Raw genomic sequence first — 20,506 nt, 5'->3', positions numbered from 1 at the left:
GCTACAACTCTGAACCCAAAGTACATGATTTTGTCATAAATTTCTATCTCATAATCTTCTTCAATTATTTGTTTATTGCATACTAATTTTTTAGTCAAAGAAAATATATTTCAAACATTTCATTATGTATGTAATATTTATTTATCTTCTTATACATATAAAAAATGATGTAATCATCAATAAATGTTATAATTAATTAAATATATTGTGTTTAATTATCTTATTAATAAATACTTAAAGGGTCTATATACATATAAAATCAACTTTTCCAACTATCTTGTCCATTAATTACGTATGGATTTAAAAATAAGAAAGAAAAAGACTTTTAGTTTGATCACATGTATTACAATATGTTACATATAGTCTCAAAATTTTTATTTTAATTTTAGACTCCCCAAATACTTTAGATAGCATAAGTCACACAACGCATAAGTTACATTATCTATTATATTTATTACATATGAGTTACAATATTTATTGCTCTATATGTGAATTGCAAATTTAAAAATTATTGGTATGAGTATTTTTTACGTTTTTTTTTTATCGGATCTATCCATCCTACGATCTCGTCTGCAGACACAAAAACAAGATCTTAAATACGATCCCAATTTTGAAAACTTGATAGATATTAGAAACTGAGGACTTGGACCACTATTTCTTGCATTCATCACCATTAATCCCAATTCATCCGCCATGAGCTAGATTTCCTCAATCCCTAATCATCAGCTCCATCTTTCACAAAAGAATCCCCTTTTTCAATCCATCTGCCATTATCCTATTACTGTCGGTGAAAAAATAAAAATAAAAATAAAAGAACCGACGGGAAACAGAGGAGGAGCCGCTGCCACTGCTGGGTCGTCGGAGTTTGTCCATACCACCACGGTTATCAAGTCGTCATTTAAAATGCACTGTGAGCTCTTACTTCCTTTCCAACTTTAATCTCAATTTGACTTTTTTTTATCTGCACTTATTTTGCAATTTTCATAGCTGAGTATACTCTTTGGCTTTCTTGGACTGAAATCATATTTTGATTACAAGTTTTGGGTCTTTCTCTTGTTGGAATTGTATGAGATCTTTAGAATTTTCGTATGACCATCTACTGTTTGAAGAAATGCCTAAACGAGAACTTGAAGTAAAGAGACAAATCTCTTGTATCTGTGCGCGTGGGGCGGAGCTCCGATCAGTCCAACGCTGATCGGAGCCCGTGACTTCGCCGGAAAGCCATCAAAGACCTAGAGATTTTTGTTTTGATTTTCTTCAAAGATTGTAAATTTTGGGGCGAAGATCTGGCAAGTCCAATGCGCGCCGGAGATGATGATTTCTAGTTGCCGGTGAAAGTTCCATTGAAGAAACAAGAACGCAGGTTACGCAGGTTTCTCCATTGTTTCAATGGAGAAAGATGACGCATTTGTGATTTCACCCCAAAATTTACAATCTTTCAGATTTACCACCGAACTTGTTTTGGGTAGTTTTAATTAAGTCCTAAGACTAGATTTGTCAACTTTTGCTTCATTAGTCTATCTATTTGTCAATTCACATTGTAATTAATTTATTTTCTCTTTTTAGAAGTGATGTAACCCATATGGGACGCAGGAGCAATTGAATCTTGTAATTTTCTTTTTCTTTTTTCTTTTATATTTTTTCTTAATTACTTTTTATTTTGTTGCATATGATCGAGTGGGCAGAGCTTTGAAATTAATCATTTCATTTTATTTCACTCTTTATGTGTTATGTAATTTTTTTTATTTGTTTGGGTATTTTGTGTTAATTAAGTAAATATTATGTGTTTAGCAATAGATTAACTCATTTTTGCCTTAAAATTGCAAGAACAAAATTAAACTTGCAATCGATTTTGTTAGGTGTAGGGGGTGCTTGAGAATAAAACTTTGACCGTTTCTCCTTACAAATGAGCTTGCGAACTTATTTCTCTGATTTCGAAAGACATGGAATTATCTAGTTAAAGGATTTTAATTTGTGTTTTAGAGATCAAAAATTACTTTTAGGTGACTCCGTATAACTAAATCCAATATCGAGTGGCAATTCAAAATTTTTGAAAAATCCTTTTTCTAGACTTTAGTGGGCCTAAATATGTGGTTTTGTTAGGTTCTATTGCAGGGTTTTTTTTTAATTTTTATTTTGGAAATAATGTCGGGGGACAGCTTCAAAGCCTACAAATTGCTTGCTGACAAGTAAAGACAATTGTATGTGCAAAGCAAAAGGATAATAATTCCCTCAATGTAGGGGTTTTGTTTAATAATCTTTTTTCATTTTTTTTCTTTCTTCTTTTTCGCCCGTTCTTTATTATCTTTACATCTTCTTTTCCTCATCTTCCAGTCCTAATTCTATGCATCAACTTCAAAAGTAATCTGTTTAAAAAAAATTCCTTTTATGGTCAAATAACTTTCTTACTAAAAAAGTTTGGTCATCATTAGTTATCGTAAGATAAAAAATAGCATGCGTTAACAATTTCAAGTATTTTCTGTTGATATTAATTTCTTCTTATGCATCAATTTTTATTAAAAATAGAAATTATGAAAATAATTTTACTAAACATAAATTTTTTAGTTTATAAAATTTGATAATAATTAGATATATTATATAACAAAATAACAGTATGTATATTTGAAACTCAAAAGAAATTTTAATAAGAATAAAGAAGAAATGAAGAAGAAAAAAGAAAGATAAATATAAAATTATTTATGCTCCCTGTGTAATATCTAATTTTGATGCTTAATGAGAAATTGTTAGTAAAACTATCAAGCGTTTGAATTATCTTTCATAAATGTACATTACCATTCCATTCACAAGTCGAGGAATTGCCCCGCCACAGACACCTAAAGCTCTTTTAAGAGTCTCTGGTGGGTTCCTGTGCATAGTCAGACCAAAATCCAAACTTCTTCCTAACTTTGCAAGGCGATCAGCACAAACATCCCTCTCTCGCCATGTGTGTTCTATTCTACATTCCCAATCGCAGCTCAGCATACCTCTGATCTCATTGATCATATTCCAATATTGGCTCTCCTCTAGTGCTGATTCTAGTAACGACATAGCTACTGAGAATCTGTCTCCAGTATGACTTTCTTGTACCCTGCTTGCTCTGTAGGCGATTCTAAGTCCCAAGAGTATGGCCCTCCCTGGATTATGTTTTTGCAGCTCCATCTACATTCATCTTAATCCAGCCCTCCTGTGGTTTGTCCCAGCTGATGTATTTCGGCTGGCTCCTGTTCTCCGTGCGAGTATTGTTAAGCTCCTGAGCCTCTACTGCTTGCTGGATTAGCTGCTCCGGACGGGCTTTGAGCTCTCTGTCCAGCCTCTGATGAACCTTCTCATTCCTCGCTGTCCATGCCCAGTGCACTACCTCTTGGGAGAGCACGGGCCAGAGTACGTTCTTGATCCTTCCTATGTCACTCTGCTTAACGTTCCAATCCACCCATTGAATCAGGGACTTTGATTTGAAGTCTCTCCATCTTTCCCTTGAGACAAGTCCTCTCCGAATTTTGTTGACCAATCACAGTCTCTCAATGCATGCAGTGCTGTTTCATTTCTTCTTCGACATACTTCACATTTTCTGGAAGGATGCAGATGTCTGTAATGTTTTTCTGCATTAGTGAGCAATCGTCCATGCCTCACTCTCAACAGCAGCAACTTCCATCTACTAGGGCCTTTAAAGCTTCCATATTCTTTCCCAGGCCATGTCTTTCTCCTTGTTGTTTTGCTAATTCCCATGCAAATCACAGGCTGATGATGTGGTGAAATTCCCATTTGCCTCTGGACTCCAAGTGATTGTGTCTGGGTTATCCAGCTCCTTGTAGACTGCTGTTGCTCTAGTCAGACTCAGTGTATTCTGGTGCAGATATTTGCTCAGGGTACTCCAGACCCAACCCAATCTGAGTTAGTCCAATACTTCCCACTTTTTTGGTTAACTCTGACCCTTGTACTTTGCTTCTCGTGTTTTGTCCCTGTGTTTTGATCGTATGTAACCTCTTTGCAAGCCTTTTTTTTTACAAGTTTTTTGCTGCAATGGCGATTGAATTGACTTGGTTGGTTACATGTTATTTTTTTCCCTATGATTTGTTCTATTCATTTGTGATTTTTCTCTCTGTCTGTTTTCTTGACCTGATTGCCGGTTTTGTTTTTCAGTATTGTTCGTCTTCATCCCAATGGGAGCTCGCTGCTCTAAATTAGGATTTTGCTGGTGGCCTTCCAACCTCATGAAACTGCCAACGTCTCTTATTCCTCTGATCTTGGTAATTCTTAAAACTCTGTTAAATGTATAAAAATGTAATCTTTGTTCCCCTTTTTCTGATGTTTTTCCTTCTGGGGTTTCAGAGAAATGTGGAGAAAATGAAGGATGAAACTGCCAGCATTTAAAGAATGCAGTTTAGATGAGTTGAAGGTGGCAACTTCAGGATTCTCAGTTGAAAACTTTTTATCAGAACATGGAGAGAAAGCTCCCGATGTTGTCTACAATTGGCAGCTTGAAGATGACGGCTCATGGATTGCTGTCAAACGTTTCAATAAGTCTTTTGGCCGGATTCCCGATTATTATTACTTCTTTTCAGCAAGTCCCCAGTTATAGTGTTTCACAAATGCGATATTATCTTATTTATGTACGTGCCTTGATATCAGCCATTGTACTTAGTTAGCCATGAGTATGGTAGATGTTATGCAGATTTAAGATTTGTTGTATGCAATTTGTAGGTTGATTAAGTGAGGAAACTTATTGTAGGCTGATGTGAATTGAAACCTTGATTATACTGTTGTTATACCTTTGTTTAAGGTCACATGGGATGAAGTATCTTGCTTCTACCAATAATATAAAGTCAATTTCATGTTTTTTTTTTCTTGCTCACTTTGGCTCTTACTATTTTGCATTTTCCAGCTTACAGCCTTGTTAACTCTCCCCCCTTCACTCTTCTTTTTTTTTTTTTTTTTTTATTGTTTTCTAATGCTGAAAATGATCTGAAAACATGGAAAGATAGCAAAATCTAACCCCTGATGATGCTTATAAGTTTTGAGTAGCTACATCATTAGGAAATTAATGGATCTCTTAATTAAACCATAATGCAACCTAACCTTGAAATTGTAAGTGTAGATTGCAACCTCTAATGTTGTGGTTCTTTAATGAGAATAACACTTACTATTTTTTTTTAGATGATTACATATTTAGATGAAAGTTTGCTCTAATTTTGGTTCAATATTTTATTTTGGTTTATCTGTAACTAAATTCCATAAAAAACAAACAAATTTCATTAATGATCCATTTTGAATTAGTACAAATTATTTTACTAAACTGGGCGTCTCCGTCCTTTATCCCATCCTAGTTATCATCAACATAAGTAGATAAAGAGCCAAGGGCTGTGGTGACCTGGCTGGTTTTTCGTCGTCCTCCCGCGTGCGGCGCGTGTGATTGAGAGCGTTGTTTTCTTCGCCTCTTCTCCTCTGCCGTTACCCCATGTGCCTCCTGCTGCTGCGCATTAAAAGCTTCTTTTTTTTCTTCTCTATCTGGCGCTATCACGTGGTATTTCTTACCTCTGCGCATTACAAGCCTCTCTATTTGCGCATTAGAAACCTCTTTCTTTACATCAATGCTGCTCTCTTGTGCCCTTGTTCACGGGCCTGCTCTCTTCATTCTTTGTTGTTTAGGCTTCGTTGTTCCCAGGTACGGCGTCACCCACCACTGGTACGGCCGCCGCTCGCTTTAGCTTGACTGACCTAGGGCTGTGGCTTTGGCATATTTCTTCCTTTCCGGTTAGATTCATACTTTGCTGTAACCTTTCTGCTTCACCTTTCGCCTAAAACTGATGCTTTCTCCTGTTTCCTTTGTTTTCCTTCTTCAGCCGCCGTCGCCCCGACAAACCTCTGTCCTTCGCGTTCTCAGCCTTTCGGTTGTCTAGATCAGCTGCCTTTTGTTGTAAGTCTTCTTTTTTCCCTTTATTTACGGTCAGTTTTGTTTTCGGGTCCTTCATGCTCTTTAGATCTGCTATCTTTTGCTCTTCGCGTTCTCAGCCTTTCGGTTGTCTAGACCAGCCGCCTTTCGTTGTAGGTCTTTTTTTCCTTCCTTTTACTCTTGTAATTTCTTAAAACTGTTTCCTTACAGGCCAAGGAGGCGCCATCTTTGACCTTTTCGCTTCCACGAACGCAGCCCTTCTGCTTTTTCTCTCGCCTGGGGTTATCTTGTCCTTGTTAGCTTCGGTTTTTCCCCCTCTTTTTGGTGTTAAAAGGAGCTGCCCATTGCCCAGAAAAATAAGCTTTTCTGTTCTTTGTTCTTATTCTCTGTTCTCGGTGTGTTGCCGTTGCCTATCTCTGTATGATTTGGCTTTCTTTTCATTCAGATGAGTTTTGCTTACTTCGCTGTTGCTTGATAAAGGGGGATATCTTTGATGAATCAGCTATACTGCTCCGTTTAATGCGAGCTCTTTGATGAATAGCAAGGAAATCTGTTTTCCTCTTGGATGAGCAGTCTAATTTCTGAGTGCTGCTTTGGTAAGGGTTGATTCCTTTACTTGTTTTCGGTTTATGTAGTTCTTTTCTGCAGCTGCAGTTTGTCGTTTTTTATTTTAGTTTGGTCCTATGGAATGCGTACTAATACTAATATTGTTTTCGGGGCTGAGTTTGCTTTTCCAGCTGCTTTTGCCTTATAGCTTCGCCTTCATTCCTTAACTGTTCTTCAATTAGTACAATTTTGATACTGATTCTAGCCCTTAATGAGACCGAATAAACAATTTTGCTACAGGGTTTTTCCTTTTTGTTTTTTTGGGTTTGATCTACTTCTTAACTTCAAAAAAGATGGTGTTAAAAGGACTTTGGCTTTCTGAAGTCTCATTTCTAAGTGCTGCTTTGGTGAGTGTTGATTCCTTTACTTGTTTTCGGTTTATGTAGTTCTTTTCTGCAGCTGCAGTTTGTCATTTTTTATTTTAGTTTGGTCCTATGGAATGTGCACTAATATTGTTTTTTGGGGCTGAGTTTGCTTTTCCACCTGCTTTTGCCTTATAGCTTCACCTTCATTCCTTAACTGTTCTTCAATTAGTACAATTCTATTACTAATTCTAGCCCTTAATGAAACCGAATAAACAATTTTGATACAGAGTTTTTCCTTTTTGTTTTTTGGGGTTGATCTACTTCTTAACTTCAAAAAAAGATGGTGTTAAAAGGACTTTGGCTTTCTGATTGATTTTGTTTGACACGGAAGTCGCTATGGTTAGGAATGTGATTAATTACAAGATGTTAGGATTTTGTTGCATTTAGTTTCTTTTCCTATCCGTATATGTCTTTTTTGAAATTTTAAAATTTCATGCACTTGGGGAGAATCTGCTTCCCTTTATGACCCTTTATCAAAACATGCTCTGTGATATTTTTTTGGCCCCGTCGAATGTGCACTAATATTGTTTTTTGGTGATGGGCTTGCTTTTTCAGCTGCTTTTGCCTTATAGCTTCGATTTCATTCCTTAATTGTTCTTGAGTTAGTACAATTATATTACTAATGCTTGACGTTGATGAAACAGAATAAACAAAGATGAACTGGCGTTTTTCCTTTTTGTTTTTTAGGGGGTTGATCTGTTTCTTAACTTCAAAAAAAGGGTGTTAAAATGACTTCGGCTTTCTGGTGAATTTTGTTTGACACGGAAGTTGCTATGGTTGGAAATGTGATTAATTACAAGAAGTTAGGAGTTTGTTGCGTTTAACTCCTTTTCCTATCCCTGGATGCCTTTTTGGATATTTTTTAAATACATGCACTCGAGGGGAATCTGCTTCCCTTTTTGACCCTTTTGCTATCATGCTCTGTGATATTTTTTGGGCCTTTTTTTGTCCTACCTATTGATACTCTGTTTATTTTCCCAGTTGGAAAAAAATTGCTGATTTCGGTTGTTACTTGATAAACCTTTTGTCTTTTTTGGATTTTCCTTAACTGACGCGTTGGAGTCTTTATGTTTTTAGTTTCTGTTTGATAAAGTTTCTTTCTTTTTTTTGTAATCTGGTTTAGTCCACGAATTAGATGAAAGTCTTCTTTTCTTTTGCCCTTTAGCTATCGCGTCTCTTATACTTAATTTTCTGCGGGTTACCTTGGTGAGGCTTGATTACCTTTACTTGTTTTTTATTTATGTGGTTCTTTTCTGCAGCTACGGTGTCATTTTCTTAAAAAATTCGATCCTGTGGAATGTACACTACTATTGATTTTTGGGATGAGCTTGCTTTTTTCGCCTGCTCTTGACTTATGATTTCGATTTCGTTCCTTGGCTATTCTTGCGTTTGTATAATCCTATTGCTAATGCTTGCCATTAATGAAACAAAAAAAACAGAGTTGGTCCAGAGTTTTTTCTTTTTGTTTTTTTTTTTGTGTTGAACTAATTCTTAACTTCAAAAAAACGGTGTTAAAATGACTTCGGCTTTCTGATGATTTTTTGTTTGAAACAAAAGTGGCTATGGTTAGCAATGTGATTAATTACAAGAGGTTAGGAGTTTGTTGCATTTAATTTCTTTTCCTATCCCTAGATATCCTTTTTAATATTTTTTTATTCGTTAACTGTAGGATAGTCTGCTTCCCTTTTGACCCTTTTGCTATTATGCTCTGCTTCCTTTTTTGGGATTTTATTTGGCCTGCCTATTGTGACTCTGTTTCTTTTTCCGGTTGGAAAAAATTTGCTGATTTTGGTTGTTGCTTGATAAAGCTTTTGTCTTTTTTTGGATTCTGCTTAATTGATGCGTTGGAGGGAAGTGTGCTTTTTTTCCCCCCCTTTTGCTATCACGATCGTTTGTTGCTATCAAGTTTCTGTTGATCGCTTGCATCGGCTCTGGCACTTGGCCTGCCCCTACTGCTTCGCACCCAACAACTTCATTGAAACTCTGGGAATTTCTTGTGTTGCCTGTCTTAAAGATCTCTATGTCTTTCCTAGGTGCGGCCATGCTACTCAGTGGCTACGTTTTCCTGCTGTTTTTGTCCTGCTGTACGCTTTTACTTGCTTTAATACTAATTGACTTATATTTTACACTCAGACCACGTGTTAAGTTAGTTGTTACTGATGGTACTGCTTCCATCAGTGTCATTGCCTTGGGTTATGAGGCTGAGAAACTGATAGGCTTCACTGCATACCAGCTTAGTCAAGCTGAACATGAGGTTTTGATCAGTTTACTTGTTTGTGAATTCCTGTTCCTTACATATTCTGTGAGCTGCATTTGTTTTGCTAAAATCTGCTGTTTTATGTAGGGTGTTGCACTAAACCTCCGGGTTGCCAAAGCGCTCGATGGAAGGGTCTTGTGCTGCTATGTTAGCCGTTCTCCTGAATCCGTTCGATTGGCCGGAGTCAGCTTTACTATTGTTACATCCTACTGGGCTGGCGAAACTATACCTGTAATAGATTAGCGTGTCCCTTAGCTTATAATAGTTTTATACTTTTAGGCTATCCTTTTTCAATTATCAGTTGTTAAATGCTTTTGTAATGTGATGGTTTCTATCTTTCGTAAACACACTCGTTGCGGCATCTCCCCCCCCCCTCCCTTTTTAAAACCCCCTCGAAATGTTTTCGTCCGCACAATCTAATTTCCTCTGTTTGCTATAATAAAACATGACTCTTTCAGACCATTCGCCTTTAGTAGAAATCGCTATGCTTCCTATCAAACAACCGAAATGTAATTTCCAGCTATTCAAAACCATTCCCCCAGTTTCGAACTTGTGCCGCATGAACTCGGGGCCTCTTCTTTTTTTAATTCCCTTCGTGCTACGTGTACGTTTTTTGTTCGCCAAGAAAATAAATCCATACATCCCAACACCTCTAAATCATCAAACCAGGAGGGGGGCGTCTTCCCTCAAATAGGATTAAATCCAGTTATCTAATTGGGTGGGGTCCTGTTGGCCTGTACCTATGTCACATGCACGGAGTCAATCTTTCTATAGATAGTGCTGACTTGTTCTTTTTCAACTTCTTACATGCGCCTCAGATATACTTTAGGTGTCCCTCAAAAGAGAAAACAACTTGTACTTTCTTTTCCAACTGCAAATAAGCATTTTCAGCTATATAGCCGTCTTACAAAGAACTTCTCGTTAAGTGCATTTCAAAAAATTCCCATTTTTACGTATCTGCACATTTGTCAACTTGCTGCAACAAAAAAGAACCTCTGCACTTTGGAGCTCTGCTACCGATGGGTTTTATATTTGTGCTCGGCTGGATTGTCTGCTTCAGGGTATGTAAGCCTGTCCGTTGCCCAATACTGGTGAGCTTTATTCATATCTTTTACGTTAGCTTCTTTCTTCTTCTTTATCTCTCATTAGTAGCGTCAGTCTCACTGTCTTTGTTCTATCTGCTGCGTTTGGTCTCTCCACCGAGAAGCTCTTCCGTGAGTTCTTCAGCTGCGCCTTCCTGTGGTAACTACGCTCCTTCTTTTTTTTTTTTTGCATGGCTGCATGCTATCACTTTTTCCCGCTTTTTCTTCTTTCCTTCCGTTTTTTGAATGGGTCTAACTTTCTATTCCATTTGTTCCTCCTCTTTTGTTCCTTCTCAGCTGTCCCTTTAGAGTTCTCAAGCTTGGTTCCTTTGCGCTCTACTCATTTTCGGACTCCTGTTTTGACTTGAGGTACTTTCTTATGAGTTCTTTCTGCCATTTTGTACTTGCCATGCAGAACCCCTTGTTTTGTTCCTTGTTTTGCATTTACTTTTTAAAAGCTCCAATGTTTCGTTTCTCTGCATTCCCCCCCAAACACTATGCGATCTCGCTTCTATTCCCAGCAGAACTATGAGTCTACAGCCCTTTTACTAATTTTAACCTTTAATTCTTTACACCTTGTTTAAGAATTCCAGTATGTCTCTTGCTTGCTTTTAGTTTGGCTCTCGCTTGCTGTCTAGCTCGTAGTTATTTGTTGATTCTTGCTTCTCTGCTTATTTGTTTTTTCTTGTTATTTACTTGTTATTAACCTTCTTTTCCCTTTCCTTTGGCTTGTTTGGGTGATAGTTTGTTAGTTTTTTTCCTCCTTTTCATTTAATGTTCCTGCTGCTTTTAGCCTCTTTGCTATTTTTTATATCAGACATGCAACTGTTGTATAGAATTCGTTTTTTTCCTCCTTTTCATTTCATGTTCCTGCTGCTTTTAGCCTCTCTGTTATTATTATATCAGATATGCACCTGTTGTACAGAACTTCTTAGCAACCTTTATCTTACTTCTATGCCTTTAGTTCAGCTATTTTTTCATGCTTCTTTTTTTCGTCCTGCCGCTAGCCTTTTAAGGACCAATCCGCCTTTTTCCGTTCCTCCTGCCGTTATGAATCGTAATGCGGCTCGACGCAAGCGCTATGCAGATATGCCGCAACATTTAAAAGATGCAATGTTGCGTCGACGGAGAGAAAAATACGCTGCTCAGAAAATACGGTCCTCTTCTGTTCATGCTCCTCCCTCGATTGTGTGTCCTCATAGGCAGTCCGAACAAGCCAATAGGAGGTCTCCTTCTAGGTCTAGACTTGATTCTAGCTGTTCTGCCTTATCAAGTTCGAGCGACCAGCCGCTCAATCCTACAGATATTCAATCATCTACTGCTACCTATATTTCGTCTCAGCAATCACCTCCTCCTACTTCTTCCCCTCGCGACTCGTTACTACCTCATGGAGGTATAATTTTCTCTCGAACAGCTATTCACTTATGCAGTCCAGCCACATTGAAACTCTTCTTCCTCCTTTTTTTACTCTCTCATTTATTGATCCTCCTGCTACTCAGCGAAATCCTTACCGCACTTAACTTGTGTTTTTTCCGCTTTTCTGCTATTTTTATCTTTTTTTTCGTACTTATCAGCTCGTGACACTATCAACTCGAAAGAAGTGTCTCCCTTCACATCTCCTACTCCTCCTGCCTCTTCATTGGCCAGACCTGCTAAACGTAACTTGGTTAGTTCGCAACCAGCAGGTGCCGTTCAATCTGCCAAGCGGATAAAACCTAACACCACGCGGCTATCTCGTTTAGAAAAGATTCCATCTAAACCGCTGACCCTTCCTGACGTCCCTTGTTGCCGTCATTGTGGTGCTAAGAGGTTTTACCTTGAACCTCCAGGTTTTTGTTGTTCAAACGGGGCCGTTTCGATTGTGCAGCATGCAATGCCTTATGATCTAATTCGTCTTTTCACTGGGACGGACGAAGAAAGTACTGAATTTCGCAGGAATATTCGCACTATTAATAACAATCTTGCTTTCACTACTTTTGCTGCAAAATATGATAGGAACCTCACAAAAAATAGCCGCGGGGTTTACACCTTTCGTGTACAAGGTCAGGTCTATCACTTCCTTAACAGCATCGTGCCTTCAGCCCCCTCTCCTACGGGTATTCAGTTGCTATTCTATGACTACGATGATGAAGTGACAATGAGACTTCGAGACTCGCCCCGTTTGCGAGCCGACACTCTTAAATTTTTAATTCATACACTTCAGAGAAATCCTTATACCAAGTTCTTTAGGAGTCTTCGTGAAGTTCCTCACCTTGAAAGACATCGGATCGTGCTGAATTCTGATCCAGGATTGGATCAGCGGGTATACAATCTTCCAGCTACTTCTCAAGTAGCTGCAATTTGGACCGAGAGTGATGACAAAGATCTCGAGAAAAATGTTCACATTCAGGTGTACAGCCATTCCAGTTCCAGCCATAGAATACAACATTATTTTGCTTGTTACGACCCCTTGCAGTATCCGCTCTTGTTCCCTCGTGGGGAATCTGGCTGGCATCATGGTATTCCAAAAAAAAATGTTTCCTGTCCTAAAAAAAGGAACATTGATGAGGATGATATGCTGAGCGATGTTTCCCTGATAGAAGGACCTTCTGAATTGATTGATCTCGAAAAAACAGGTATTTTCCTGCTCATAAAAACAAGTTTAAAACAGGCTTTCTCCTGACTAACTATTGATCCTCCTATTAAAAACGCTTGCTGTACCTTTTATATTTTTTCCCAGCTGCCGAAAAAGGGAAAACAAAACGAGACACTGTGTCTGCCAGAGAGTATTACTGTTATAAATTTCAGATGAGAAATAATGACATGTCGATGCTGTTACACGCAAGGCGTTTGTTACAGCAATTCACAGTTGATGTATATGTTAAGATCGAGACGTCAAGGCTTAATTTTCATAGGAAAAAACAGAACGAAATTAGATCCGAGGTCCTTAAGGGAGTCATTGATAGCATGTCTGTTGGCTGTACTACTGGGAACCAGGTTGGTCGTAGAATATATCTACCAGCTTCTTTCATTGGTGGCCCAAGGGATATGAGGCGTAGGTACCTAGATGCTATGTCTTTGGTGCAGAAATTTGGTAAGCCCGACCTGTTCTTGACTATGACCTGTAACACAATGTGGAAAGAGATACGTGATCACTTGAAGTATGATGAGGAACCTCAGGATAGGCCAGATTTGGTTGCTAGGGTGTTTCGGGCAAAGTTTGAGGTGCTTAAAACTGAGATAGTTAAAAAAAAACTATTTGGTGAAGTGGCGGCCTTTGTTTATGTAATTGAATACCAGAAAAGAGGCCTTCCTCATGCCCACATGCTTGTGATTTTGAAACCAGAAGCTAAACCATTGAACCCAGAGGCATATGATAGAATGGTTTCTGCTGAGCTGCCCGACCCAAATGAACAGAGTTACTTGTACTCCCTTGTTATAAAACACATGATGCACGGTCCTTGTGGATCACTGAACAAAGAAAATGTCTGTATGCAGAATGGAGTGTGTAAAAATCATTATCCGAAGGAGTATATTGAGCATACTACGCATTCTGAAGATGGCTACCCGCATTATAGACGAAGGAAAAATGGCAGATCTGTTAGGGTCAGAAACCATTCTTTGGACAATAGGTGGGTTGTCCCCTACACTCCATACCTTCTTGCTCTTATAGATTGTCACTTAAATGTCGAAATCTGTTCCACTGTTAAACTGGTCAAGTACTTGTACAAATATGTCTACAAGGGACACGATCGGGTGAGTTTTCATATACATTCTGAGAATGATCCAGAAACCATCGATGAGATCCATGAATTTCAGTCTGCTAGATGGGTATCAGCAGCTGAAGCAATGTGGCGCATTTATAGGTTCCCGTTGAATGAAATGACGCCTTCCGTTTACACGCTTCAGCTCCATCTTCCAGGAGAACAAGTTGTTTCTTTCCACAAGAATACGGATTTGTCAGATCTGGTTGATAGTTCGGATTTTGCTAAAACGATGCTGACTGAATTTTTTGCCATGAATAGGCGCAGTAAACAAGCGCGCAAGCTGAAATGCCTATATCGAGAGTTTCCAGGGCATTTTGTTTGGCACGCTGATAAGAGAAATTGGACTCGCAGAAAGCGTAGGAAAGTAATTGGCCGAGTGGTTACTGTCCGTCCCAATGAGGGTGAACGATATTTTCTAAGATTGCTTTTATCTCATGTCCGGGCGCCAAGATCATTCAACCACCTTCTCAGAGTCGATGGCCAACTTGTATCTTCATTTCGAGAAGCTGCCTTTCGAATGGGCCTGCTCCAGTCTGATACCTACATAGAAGACACTCTTGATGAAGCCGCTACATTCCACATGCCTTGTTCACTTAGAGCCTTGTTTGCAATGTTACTTGTTTTTTGCACTCCTTCCAATCCCATTAGTTTATGGGAGAAGTACGAAGCTGACTTATCCAGTGATTTAGCAAGAACTGCCTCTATCACCGGCTGTGATTCTACTTATATTAAGAGGTACGTGCTACAGGACATAAATAGATCATTGGAGCAGATGGGTAAGCACATAAGTGATTACCGTCTTGTTCCTGATCATCTTCTATTTACTGACCATGAACGCATAACCAAAGAAATCGAAAGTGAGCAAACCGTGCGCTGTTCAGAGCACGATTTGCTGGCTGTTTCTCAGCTGAACACTGGTCAGCAAGCTGCATATAGTGCCATTATGGCTGAGATCTTTTCGCCTAATGGCAATAGTTTCTTTGTCGATGGTCCCGGGGGAACCGGTAAAACCTTCCTATATCGTGCTTTGCTTGCTACTCTGCGGACGCATGGTCATATAGCCTTAGCAGTTGCATCATCCGGTGTTGCAGCCTCTATTCTTCCTGGGGGAAGAACTGCACATTCGCGCTTTAAGATCCCTCTTGATGCATCAGCTGCTAAAACTTGCCAAATTAGTAAGCAAAGCTCGACTGCTAGATTGATTGTTATGGCTAAGTTAATCCTATGGGATGAGGCTTCGATGGCAAAGCGAGACACCATTGAAGCGTTCGATCTGCTCCTCAAAGATATCATGGATAGCGATAAACCTTTTGGCGGTAAGGTCGTGGTCTTTGGCGGGGATTTTCGTCAAACTCTCCCGGTTATTCAAAATGCAACAAGGGATATTCAGGTTCAGGCCACCTTTGTTAACTCTGCTTTGTGGAGCAGTTTACAGAAGGTCACTCTAACAGAAAATATGCGAGCTCTTTTAGACAAACCGTTTTCAGATTTTCTCCTTAGAGTGGGAGATGGAACTGAACCAGAAGATTTCGATGGGAAAATATCTCTGAACAATGACATTTTGATACCATACGACGAAAAGGACAGCTCTCTTGACAGGTTCTGTTCTGACCTGCAACTTCTATATATATATATATTACAGTTTGTGTTGCTTGATAGTCGTTACATGAGTGTTAATACACCGTATCATGGGTTATGCTGCATAAAATAATATGTTTTGTGCTTCGAACCTTGATCACACAGGTTATTAGACTCAGTGTTTTCGGACTTGCGGATTTATTCCTGCGACCCCTATCTAATGATAAATAGGTGCATTCTCTCCGCAATGAATAGTGCGGTTGATGATGTAAATCAGACGATAATTGATCGCTTCCCAGGTCAGCCTTATACGTATACAAGCACTGATAGGACACTTAACGAGCGAGATCAAGGAGATTACGAAGATTTCCTTAACTCTTTAAATCCAAAGGGCCTCCCTCCTCATAAATTAATCCTAAAGAACAATTGTCCTGTCATTTTGATACGCAATCTCAACCCGGCTGAAGGCCTCTGCAATGGAACTCGCCTCATCTGTAGAGAACTCAAACAAAATACAATTTGTGCTGAAATTGCTGTTGGACAGCACCGAGGAAAAACAGTGTTGCTCCCAAGGATTCCGCTTCAGTCAGCTGATAACGAGAAAAATGGAATCCCTTTTAAGAGGACTCAGTTTCCAATTAAACTCTGTTTTGCAATGACTATTAACAAGTCACAGGGACAGACATTGGATTACGTGGGAATTTATTTACGTGAACCCGTGTTTTCGCATGGACAGCTTTACGTTGCTCTTTCTCGTGCAAAAACTTCGTCAGCTGTCAAAGTTCTCATTGTGCCAGCGACTTATAGTGATTCTGCTACCTGTACCAAAACAAGAAATGTTGTTTATCGTGAGGTCCTGCAATTAGCTAAAATGTGATTTTCCCCCTTGGTGAGCTGTTCTGACTTGTCTCCTTAGCGGTCTACCCGCTGTTTCTTTTAACCTTCTGTCGTTTAAGCATGCTAACACTTACTTGTTATGGATTTGGTTCTAACCTGTCTCCTTAGTGGTCTACCTGTTGTTTCTTTTAAACTTCTGTTGTTTATGCATGCTAACACCTACTTGTTTTGGATTTGGCACTTATAAGTGATTTATTTGCTCGCTCTAGGATGTCTGAGTTCCTGAAAATTGCTGACATCAAGCCAAAAATGCAGAATTGGTCTGCCAAAGTTTTTGTAAAAGAAAAAATGCATCCTGGTTCTGGCAAGACCAGCCCAACCAGATATCAGAAATTTGTACTTTCTGATTCAGAGGTCTGTTTAATTCTTTTCTTTCTCAATCCACCTACGTCAAAGGGGACAAACTAACCTGATCTACTGTACTGTATTTTTTGACAGGGTTCTAGAGTCCAAGGAATCCTTTTCAACAATGCTATTGAGAAAATGGGCCCAAAGCTACAGCTGTATAAAAAATATCGCATCTCTAATGCTGAGGTGAGGGAGCTAGAGAAGAAATACCAGTTTGATGGTATAAGCATCCAGTGGGTTATAAGCACTCGTACTGTTGTTGAAGAGGACGATGATGAAGATGGCTCCGTCTTGCCCTTTCATTTTGACTACATCCCTTTCAGAGATTTCCCACTCTTTGTAGATTCAAAGAGCGAAACTGTTGGTAATCTTCTAACCTTAGATTGCATGACTGCTACATTTCTTGGAATCATCAAATGCTCCTTTCAAATAGCTGACTCTTCTAAGTCCTCAATATTAGATGTGCTCGGAGTGGTCATTGATGTACAGTCCACTGAACCAATCAGAATTCAATCGCACGATTCGTATGTTCAGCGGTTTGTCATCGTTAACGAAGAGTGAGTTTCTAAAAAAACTGTTTTCCTGCAGTTGATACCTTCTCTTCTAAATGTCGCTTAATAATACAGGCTGCTGTGTTTTGCTTTGTTACAAAACTGACCATATACTTTGAAAAGCAAGATGAGCCCTTGCTGTAATTTATTACACAACTGAACATATGCCTTTAAAAACAGAATGCAGCCAATTGTTCTGTCTCTCTGGAACAAGTTTGTTGAGTCCGAAGGCAAACTTCTTATGCAACTGCTAAAAAGGAGGCCAGTTCTTATTTGTCGCAGGCTCAAAGTTGTCTCTTATAATGGTATCCTTACGTCATTGCTTGTCAAATTGTATACATGCTACCATATTTCTTTGTTTTTCCTTATTTTTAAGTACCTTGCATTCCTCTTTCTGGCAGGAATTGCGCTCTCGACTAGAAACGATTCGGTGCTTCTCATTGATCCGCCTATTGGAGATGCAAGCCAGTTGAAAAATTGGTTCGTTCGGCGCATATTTTTTCACCTTCAGCCAATTTCAGACTTATCAGTTGTATATTGTACCTGCTATTTATGTACCTGCTTTTATCTTCTACTGAAGGGCAATGAGGAATGAGAGCCAGTTTGCTACACTGGCTCAGGAAAAGACGTATAACATGCACAGCCCCAGCATGTTTCATTTATCAAAATCCAAGGTTTCTACTATACAAGCTGTTCTGGCGGCTCAAAAGGTCATTATATTAAAGTACCTGCACTTTTTAAATCAACCAGGGAACACAGAAAAAAATCATTTTGTTTTTTATTTGTTTGATGTTCACAGCTCGCCTGGGTTAAAGCTCGCTTCTGTTTCCAAAACATATTCCAAAAATATTGGTATATGTCATGTGTCAAGTGTCATCGTCAAACATCAGCCAATTATGGCCACACTTTTACCTGCAATCACTGTAATGAGAGGCAGCCCGCAGCTCCAAGGTAATTTCCATATTCCTATTTACTAGGCATTGATCTGTACTTTTGAAGCATTTCCTAAATATTTTCATGGTATTTTTCCATCGGACCAGGTGCCGCTTTGATGTCGATCTCACTGATGATACCGGCGTTATGACGGCCTCTATATTTGGTGAACTAGCTGAGCAATTGCTTGGAATTTCTGCAGTTGCAGCAATGAATTTTTATGACAAGGTTTCTACTACACTTGATGAACTAATGCTCCCTTTGTTACTGCTTCTTACATGTCAATTTCGCTAAATTCATTCTCAGAATGAAGAACTCCCACTCGAACTAATTCATGACACGCTGAAGTCCAAGACATTCATTGCTCAAGTTAAGCCTGGAAACACCAAAGATGATGGGACTTACCAGCGATACACAATTGTTTACTACTTTGAGGACACCAAAGACCATGACCTCCTTGTTGAACAACCCCCGAGTAGTTCTCATGTGGCCAGTCAGCTTTCTATAGCTGATACTCTGGGTTATTGCTAAATGCTTAGCCATATACTTCTTAAGATACTCATTCACAATTTTTTTTTTGATTCCTTTTTAATTTTTTCTTGCACAGAGAAGCCATGTTCTTTTTCGAAGAGCCACTCCTGCTCAGATAAGAAACTAAATGTTCCTGAACCAGCAACTCAATCTTCTGCTATAAACATATCAGGTATCTCCTATCCCTTCCATTAATCCCTATTTTCCATCTTGGTTTGGGTTTTGTCTAAAGATAAATTTGCTTCATGCACAGACAAGCCATGTAGTTCCTCTAAAGCACGCGTTTGCCTTGCAAAAAGAATTGAACTCAGCGAGGATGCCGAAGCTACTATATCAGAATCTGGTGATGTCGCGGGCAGCAAAAAACCAAGGAATGCTTGATCTGCTTGCCCTCATCAAGAAGTCTTTTGTCGTTACTCTTACTCTATTATATAGGCCTGTCTAGGCATATGCCCTTATTAAATACTATATCAGAAGCCTGTGTTTTCACAGGTTGCGAAAAAACAAGTAATGCTTGGTCTATTTGTCCTTATAAGAACGTCTTTTGCCGTTGCACTTCCTGCTATTGGCCGGTCATCTTTTGTGATTGTGTTGTCTGCTGTGTAAACTTGACTCACTTGAATGTGTAGTCGACCATCCGTCGCTGGAAACATATTAAAGACATTTAAGCCACTTTATGTATGGCCTGTTTCCAGCCTATCTAGCTGGCATGTGTTATTATGTTTATTTTCCTTATTTGCTTCCTGAGCCATGAATTGCATTGCATTTATGGCCTGCTTCCAGCATGTCTAGCTGACGTTTGTTATTATGCTTATTTTCCTGCTTTACTCCCTGAGCTATCAGTTGAGTTGCGATTCTTATCAGACGTTTTATTGCAGACTGTTGACAATGCAGCCATGCCAGGCAACTATAAGCAACAAACACTTTGTTTATGGAACAATGGCACACTTGAACACCTGCTTTGGTGGTCAGCATTGCTCCCGGTTTTGCTATTCCTACTATTATACGAAATGATGTGCCTATCTTACACGGAAATAGAAGGTTGTCCTGCATGTGAATTTTGTCATAATGCACCCCTTTACTCAATATCCCTCCAACAAATCACTTCCCTTGCTTTTGCTCGATTGTCAATTCTTGAACCAACCCCCCCCCATTGAAAAAGTGTGAATGCTTTTGATGAGAAAAGTGGCTGAAAGGAAAGGCAGCGGAGAGGTTACTAGAGTACCCTTACTAGATTTGACTTTACCACATGAAAGATTTGTTAAACAACTAAAACTAATAAAGCTATTCCTGCATAATTAAATTAAGTAACGAATTAGCCGAGTAACCAATCATATAATTAGCTACGTAACTCACTCCTAAAAAAATAATTAACTACCATCTAGATAGTAAATCATGTAATTATCTAATTAGCTACTTAACTAATTACTGATTAACTAATCAATCTATTTCTTAACAGTTAAACTACTAACTGCTTATCAAATTAACTAATTAACTAATTATTATTTGTTATTAACTAATCAACCTTTTTCTGCATAGTTAAACTAATTACCTATCGAATACCTACCTAATTAAACATTACTTGCTTAGCTAAGTAATTATTGACTACTTAGCTATTTTTTATTTGTCTAATCAATTAATTATCTATTTAACTCATTAACTAGCGCAGTTGTTTGTCCGAAACTAACAAACAATTTGCATATTAAATAGTTTTTCTAATTA

General features: G+C 38.7%; 2 protein-coding genes and 1 long non-coding RNA gene across 16 annotated transcripts; all 3 read left to right on the top strand.

Moving 5' to 3' along the window:
* Positions 1–480: 480 nt before the first annotated feature.
* Positions 481–4,425, top strand: LOC113696165 (uncharacterized). Of its 2 annotated transcripts, XR_011817180.1 has the most exons (5): positions 481–910; positions 3,104–3,381; positions 3,738–3,891; positions 4,141–4,247; positions 4,330–4,425. It is a non-coding gene; the product is annotated as an uncharacterized lncRNA (long non-coding RNA). The 2 variants fall into 2 exon arrangements; XR_011817181.1 differs by lacking the exons at positions 3,738–3,891; positions 4,141–4,247; positions 4,330–4,425 and adding an exon at positions 3,532–3,731 and having other exon boundaries at positions 485–910.
* Positions 4,426–5,116: 691 nt separating this feature from the next.
* Positions 5,117–9,463, top strand: LOC113696164 (uncharacterized). Of its 13 annotated transcripts, none has more exons than XR_011817176.1 (8): positions 5,334–5,683; positions 5,841–5,914; positions 6,101–6,285; positions 6,371–6,486; positions 6,737–6,843; positions 8,717–8,894; positions 8,995–9,115; positions 9,206–9,463. XR_011817176.1 is itself a non-coding variant. In XM_072055853.1 (8 exons), exons 5-8 carry the CDS (start codon positions 6,456–6,458, stop codon positions 9,359–9,361), a joined length of 486 nt encoding a protein of 161 aa, XP_071911954.1. In that variant the 5' UTR covers positions 5,342–5,521; positions 5,663–5,751; positions 5,841–5,914; positions 6,101–6,285; positions 6,371–6,455; the 3' UTR covers positions 9,362–9,463. The 13 variants fall into 13 exon arrangements, 6 of the variants coding, with proteins under 6 accessions (XP_071911954.1, XP_071911955.1, XP_071911953.1 ...); XM_072055853.1 differs by lacking the exon at positions 6,737–6,843 and having other exon boundaries at positions 5,342–5,521; positions 5,663–5,751; XM_072055854.1 differs by lacking the exon at positions 6,737–6,843 and having other exon boundaries at positions 5,342–5,521; positions 5,647–5,683.
* Positions 9,464–11,250: 1,787 nt separating this feature from the next.
* LOC113696833 (uncharacterized) lies at positions 11,251–16,401 on the top strand. The gene is made up of 4 exons (XM_027216217.2): positions 11,251–11,593; positions 11,775–12,815; positions 12,920–15,545; positions 15,690–16,401. The coding sequence occupies exons 1-4, from the start codon at positions 11,251–11,253 to the stop codon at positions 16,399–16,401; spliced, it is 4,722 nt and encodes a 1,573-aa protein (XP_027072018.2).
* The last annotated feature ends 4,105 nt before the right edge of the window (positions 16,402–20,506 follow it).

This window comes from Coffea arabica, chromosome 6e (genome assembly GCF_036785885.1).
Source record: "Coffea arabica cultivar ET-39 chromosome 6e, Coffea Arabica ET-39 HiFi, whole genome shotgun sequence".
Lineage (NCBI taxonomy): Eukaryota > Viridiplantae > Streptophyta > Magnoliopsida > Gentianales > Rubiaceae > Coffea > Coffea arabica.
Note: the sequence above shows the minus strand (reverse complement) of the source record. Positions and strands in the feature narration are given on the sequence as shown.